We start from the raw sequence: 7,113 nt of genomic DNA, 5'->3' as shown, positions 1-7,113 counted from the left end.
GGCTGGTACAGGATGACAAGGAGCCCCACAAGAAGGTGAGGTGAGTGGTCTTGGCAGATACGGGCCCACCAACTTCTCCGAGGTTCTCCGCACCGGATCGGCAAACTGGCGGAGGCCAGAGGCGCCGACCAACCACTACCCGGCTATAGGGGAATATCGGAGTCATCGGAGTTTCCCAGGATGTAGTCCTACGCCCTGAGAACTCGTAGCCGCCTCGTGCTCCCCATTCAAAAAGAAAAAAAAATAACTAAAGAATCTCCAACTGCCTTGAGGCACTTAATCAATACGGTCAAACAAAATCTCCATTCATTGAATAATTTAAGAGAGTCCTATACCAATACAAACGCCATGTTTATCAGCCTCATCCTTTCGAAATTACCACCAAATATCATTAAACAGTGGGATCTCACGTTACCTAACAAGGAAGTGCCTCAGTACACTCAACTACTGGATTTCCTTGAGAGACTGGCACTCAACTCCATATCGGTCTCCATGGTCACGGCGACAAGAGGACAGGCTCTGTCAACATGTCCGACCTGCCGAGAACCATACACCATTTGGAAATGTGACTGGCCTTGAAACCTTTTGTCGAGCGCCTTAAGGACGTTGAAAGGACATCCCTATGCATCAATTGCCCGAGGAAAGGGCACTCAGTGCGAGATTGTCACGCCGGATCATGTCGTACGTGCCGAGAATCGCATCACACGATGCTGCATAAGATCAAACACCACTAGAAGTCTCGTTCTGTCACATCCAGTCGAAACTCCTCTCCGTCAAGCAGTCGATCCGCGACACCCTTTTCGCAACCCTACTCATCACCTACTCGTCATCGCAAATCCACAACAAACCACAAATCGGGGAAACCACGAACAAATTCGTCTCTAAGCCCATCCTCTAGCCATCGACAAACACACAATGACACCGACAATCGACGATTCCAATGACGATCGAATATATTAACCTATTAGCATCCGTCTCACTACACAACGATCTGGTAATCACGACTCAGATCAGCATTTTGTACGATAAACAACGATGTTGTCGAGGGTTGCTCAACATCGGATCTAGCATGAACTTCATAACCAAAAAACTGGCAAAATCACTTGAAATAAGGTAAAGGAAAATTGCGGTCCCAATTGGAGCCCCGACACCTTAACGACGATTTCTAAGCGCTACATTACGGCCACGCTCACTTCTATTGACAGTACTTACGAACGCACATTGACGTTTCTCATTATCCCGACCATATCGACCTCAATCCCAACTCAACTCATCGATCGCTCGACACATGACATATCCAGGAATTTTCGATTAGCCGATCCACGATTCCACTTACCAGCCCCGATCGATGTCTTATTGAGCTCGGGATCAACACTTGCGTCGATGTCTGCCGGACAAATCAATTTAACGCAGCCAGACAAGCCCGAACTGCGTCTGCAAAAAGCGCGATTCGGATGGCTCATCGGAAGGAGCCCAATTTCCCAAACCGCGACAAACACATTTCACGCATCCACGACGGCTCTACAAGCAGACCTCGCGCGATTTGGGGAAATCGACGAAGGACCGCCGATTAAACATATTTCAGACGCAGGTCGACGATGCGATGAACTCTTCCGAGTCCACGTCCGACGCACCAGAGAAGGACGATAACCATCGCTCTCCCATTCAACGACCAGCTTCAGTCGCTTGTTTCTCCAAAACGCTTGCGATGAAACGACACGCCTCTCTCAGCCACCGATTCCAACGCGACAAGCGCTTCAAATCAGAATATCGAGCGGTATTACAAGAATACCTAGAGTTGGGACATATGACGAGGGTCATCACCAACCACTCCAACGATAACAGATACTATCTACCACATCACGGCGTAATGAAGGCATCGAGATAAACCACCAAACTCGTGTCCGACAGGTCGGTAACAAGCACCACCGGAGTTTCTCTAAATGATACGCTTTATACAGGGCTCAAGTTACTGGAAGACTTGTTTTACATACTCCTTAGATTCCGCTCTCATCAATACTTCACATTGAAAAGATGTATCGGCAATTCCTTGTGCGACCAGAAGACCGAAAATATTAAAAAATCTTATGGTGCAGCACGGGTGGGGAAACCGAAACGTACCAACTCAACACCGTAACGTTCGGTTTATCCGTAGCCCCGTGTCTAGCCATTCGGTGCCTCAAGCAACTGACAGAGGACAAGGGACATCGGTTTCTGCGCGCAGCGCAGGTCCTGCAATGGGATTTCTACGTCGACGATACCCTCACCGTAGCTGAGACGAAGAACGAAGCCCTTACACTGAGAACAGAACGGCGAGAGTTAATTCGCCGAGTTACTTAAACTAGCTGGTTTAAACATACGGAAATAGGCATCAAACGACAAGGAACTGTTACAAAGTCTCTCCGAAGAGGAGACAAACCACCAACATCTGGTCGATTCGCAAACTTTAAAAACGCTTGGTGTATTTTGGAATTCCTCTGTCGATTCCATCCTTTACTCAGTCGAGATCAGACCCACCAATTCTAGGACCCGCTCGGATTACTCGCGCCGGTGATCGTTCGGGCCAACGAACGAGTTTGGTCATTGAAGGTCGATTGGGACGAATCACTTCCGGTAGATTTACATTCAGAATGGGGCAGGTACTATGCCCAGTTACTACTACTAAACAACATCAAGTTCCAACGCAAAGTAATAATCGAGTCCGCAACGGAGATCGAAAAGGCTTACGGAGCCTGCGTTTATCTCCGAACCATTAACCCTGACGGGCTCGTCTGGACACAGTTTCTAACAGCGAAATCAAAGGTAGCCCCGCTCAAATCCCAGACCATTCCTCGGCTCGAGCTGAGCGGAACACTGCTTCTCACGTCCCTGATCTTGGGAATACAGCAAGCCCTATTGAACAATCTTACTCGAACCGTTTATTGGGCGGATTCTACCATCGTGCTCCATTGGATAAACACCTCGCCTCACACGCTCAAAACATTTGTCGCCAACTGAGTATCCGAGATTAAAACGAAGACCAGTATCCGCGATTGGCACCATGTTCCCACTAACGACAACCCCGCGAATCTAATATCACGAGGTCAAACGCCCGAAGAGTTACTGCGCCCGACCATCTGGCAGCACGGTCCTGAGTGGCTTTAACAGTCGAAAGACTGCTGGCCGACATGGATACTAACACCGCAAATTGAAATACCGGAACAGAAAAGGGCGATCTGTCTGTCCGTGACTCCCGCCGACCATAGTTTGTTGCAAAGATACTCATCTTGGCCTAAACCAATACCGCTCGCTGCCTTCGATGGAAACAGAAACAAAACCGAGCGTCACCCTTAACTATGGACGAATTAAAGACAGCACACAACAAAATTATAAAATTATTACAAAACAGTCATTTCTCCGAAGAAATTGGCACCCTCCGTAAGGATCGAGACGCGGCGGTAAAAGGAAAACTCACGCGACTCAATTCATTTATAATCATTCATAATCATTCATTTATAAGGAAGGGATATTGCAAGTTAGGGACCGACTCAGTCACTCGCCGATGCCCTTCGCCCAGAGACATCCAATCATATTGTCTAAGTCAGCCGTAACGGCTCTAATAATCGAACACGAACATAAAATCAACCTACATTCTGGAACACAGGCTGCGTTGTACGCAGTAAGACAATGGTGCTGGCCCATTGACGGCCGAAGTTAAGACTGGCATACTGGGAGTCTTGGTCCTTTTTCAATTAATGCTACTTTTTTTGTAATATTAAACTTTCAATGGTTTATGAAATTAATAAAGTAGAACTACTATAATCTGAAATAATGTAATACAATATAAAATCAAAGAATGTTAAATACAAATTAGAAAAACTAATCATCTTCTTAGATCAGGATTTTCGGATTTAACCCTTTCCGTGCCCATTGTCAGTGCTCAGATGCTACTTGAATGGCAGAAAGATATTGAGCACGATGGCCATAATTAATTCAAAAATTTCTCAGCGACTGACAATAGTGCACGACGTATTTTCCACAGTGTGTGTATCTATGTGTGGTTAAACAGTGGTATTGCGCCGTTTTTCTCATTCGCTACAACTCAAAATATTAAAAATGTTCAGACGTATATTAATTTAATTTATATATCAATATAATCACAATTTGTGACAATATCACAATTATGTGTAACCACGCTGTTAATATTGCTATCAATTAAAGTTATAATTCCAAGTTTACTTGCATTTATTTTAACAATATAATTTCTTTAGACGTCTTTCATCACGTTTTGCGCAATGGTCAACTAGCCTTCGTCAGTCGATTTCTGGAAAATGGTACGTAATTTAGAGTGTGCATATTGTATGTTAAGCTTGGATGTTGGAGGCGTCCTGGGACATCCTCTCTAGTGTTTTGTGCCCGAGTGTTTGTGTGAGAATCGTGGAGTAGGTGCATTGGTGTACTTGTTTTGCCTACTTAGTAGAGTATAAATAAGAACGGAATATTCTAGAACTATATAACTCCATTCAAATCATTGTAGCTGTCAATATCAATTGAGGATTAAGATCTTAAACCTAAGGAAGATTCTTTAGTGATTTGAAAAACTTCTAAAAACGATTTTGATGAGCAGATTGAGGTGTTCATTACAAGAGAACGAATGTGCGAGATTGCGAGCCCGTAGGACACGGGAAATTAGCAAAGATCGTCAGAGGGTGAGACGTGGCCCTGTGACCTAATTTAAGAAGTACACCGCACCAACTTCAAATTAAAGAAACTTCCTGCTTTATTCCGAAAAAGAAAACTAGTTACCAATATTATCAATGATGACATCTTGTTATATTCATACTTTGCTATTTGTTACTTTATCACATTGCACATACATTTCAATTATTCTATTTTGTTATCAACATAATTCTTTTTGTAAATAGTGTTGCGTGGCCTTTCTAATATATTGGGGAATTCGGCACATGAAGTGCTGAAGCGCTTTGTTTGCATAACAACTTCAAAGAATTCGAAAAAACTAATTCGATGTTTAAATGAAGAAATACACAACAAATTAACTTGAACAACAATTTATATTTAAAACTAATAGATTGAATACTTTATTAAAGATTTGCACCGTTATGAAATTTACTTAAACTCTCAGCTCAACGGTTCTAACGATTCTACATTTTGGGCCACAGAGTAACCATCGCTGCCTTGGCAATGTTCCTTCCCATGGTAACGAAAGTAAATACGAAATTTGAAAGTGATCACAGTTATTACTGATAAATAATTTTGACATTTAGTCAATAAATTTGTTAAATAACTTTAGTTCGTTTGCCTTGGCTACGCTACTGTACAGTTAAATTTGCAGCGCTAGAATGTATCCTATTATGATACAAGATATTCGCGCTAGAGGGAGCCACATGCCTACGCCAGTTCACAAGTTAGAGACGAGAATTTAAAGTGTTAAAACGTGTCAAGCACATAAAGTTTGATCAAAATCTGTTGTGAAGTTCGGTTTAGTGTTAAAGTGTGAAACAAGTAATTTAAGTTTCTCGTTATAATAAATAAAGTATTTATTGTGTTATAAGAGTTATTGAATCATTAGAATTAATTGTCGAGAGCCCCATAAATGAGCCACATAAATGACAAACCAGGGATACCTATTCAGCTTTCATGAAAGTACAGAAAAAAATGCATAATTAAAACGATGTAATTATAGACATTTAAAAAATGATATCAAGTTTCGTTAAACAATCTTTTGTACAAATTTGTTTATTTTACATACTTATTTTGAAAATTGTAGTAAGTTGTGATAAATTAGATGCTCGTGTTTCATTAAAAGTGCAAGGAACGGGATTTCATAGGTTAGACCATGGTATCACAGTAAAGCAAAAAAAAGTCTATTATCCAATCTAAACGGGTGAAATTTGATTGTACGTTGATAATTTTATTCAAAAAGCAAATTATGTATCATTATGTACTATTCATAAGATAAAAACATAGATAATTTCTGTAAGTTTTTTTACATAATAGAAACCATTATTTTTTATCACGTACAAATGTAGAAATTAAGAATTTCAATCCTAATTGTTCTACTATAGCTTGCTCCATATATACTGTTATTTTATTTAATAATAATTATATGTATGATATATGTATGTTTATATAATATGAATCAAATGTCCCATTTATTAAATATATATATATATATATATTTATCTTGGTAAAATGCTTGGATAACACAGACTGAAATAATAAAGATTTATCAAAATCATTAAAACATTTTGTTTTATTTTTCACGAAAAATTCTATTTACAGAGATTTAATATATCAAGTACATGTCGATCAATTTATAGAAGAATGTTACGTAGCCATTTATTTACAACTTCCATCTGCTTTATATGCTAATGTTAATGAATTGACTAATTTAAGAAGACTTGGAATTGTAAGTTGATAGAAATACAATTAAAGTATATAATATATATATATATGAAATTATCTTAATTCACATATATACAAATCAGATTTCACAATTTCAGAGTACAGCATGTGTTAATGGAGAGGCTGACATCGAGTTATTTGCTGAGGAAGCACAGACACAAACTGTAACCATTTGCTCGAATTTGAGTCGTGCAGAATGTGCTTTAAAAGTTCCAATACATCAACGTTATCAACATGCCAACGATAGTAATAAATACATGAACATTACTTTACCAAACCCAACGCTATTATTAGGTTGTAAAAAAAGAATTAAGGATTATAGAGTTTCTAAACTTGATTTGTGTTCTCCATGCGTAGAGATTGTACCTAAATGGAGAGAGATTCCATATATCATGGTAAAAAATAAATTTTGTTACTTAAGTAATACAATTATTTTATCTTTATCTTTATAAATAGAAATGTTTTACTTTTTGCATCCATTTTGCAGGATAAGGAAAACGTATGGACAATACCAGTTGGTGAAACAACTATGTTACTTGTAGTAACTTCTATCACATTTTCATTAACTATTTTATGTACACTATGTCTTATACAAACAATTTGGAAATCTATGTCAGAACATTTTAAAACTGAGTAACATGTTTTAAATAAACTTGTTTGCTTAATATAATCATTAATCATCATTATATATATATATATAATTTTGTA

At 39.3% G+C, this 7,113-nt stretch overlaps 1 protein-coding gene across 2 annotated transcripts; it reads left to right on the top strand.

Annotated features, from left to right (window-relative positions):
* Nucleotides 1–4,143: 4,143 nt before the first annotated feature.
* LOC100745792 (phosphatidylinositol-glycan biosynthesis class X protein) lies at nt 4,144–7,075 on the top strand. Of its 2 annotated transcripts, none has more exons than XM_012390461.3 (4): nt 4,144–5,828; nt 6,283–6,409; nt 6,489–6,800; nt 6,893–7,075. In XM_012390461.3, the coding sequence occupies exons 1-4, from the start codon at nt 5,695–5,697 to the stop codon at nt 7,040–7,042; spliced, it is 723 nt and encodes a 240-aa protein (XP_012245884.1). In that variant the 5' UTR covers nt 4,144–5,694; the 3' UTR covers nt 7,043–7,075. The 2 variants fall into 2 exon arrangements, with proteins under 2 accessions (XP_012245884.1, XP_003492676.1); XM_003492628.4 differs by having other exon boundaries at nt 4,939–5,828; nt 6,504–6,800.
* The last annotated feature ends 38 nt before the right edge of the window (nt 7,076–7,113 follow it).

This window comes from Bombus impatiens, unplaced genomic scaffold, assembly GCF_000188095.3.
Source record: "Bombus impatiens unplaced genomic scaffold, BIMP_2.2 scf_0775, whole genome shotgun sequence".
Classification (NCBI taxonomy): domain Eukaryota; kingdom Metazoa; phylum Arthropoda; class Insecta; order Hymenoptera; family Apidae; genus Bombus; species Bombus impatiens.
The sequence above is the reverse complement of the archived record's forward strand: the minus strand, read 5'-3'. Positions and strand labels throughout refer to the sequence as shown.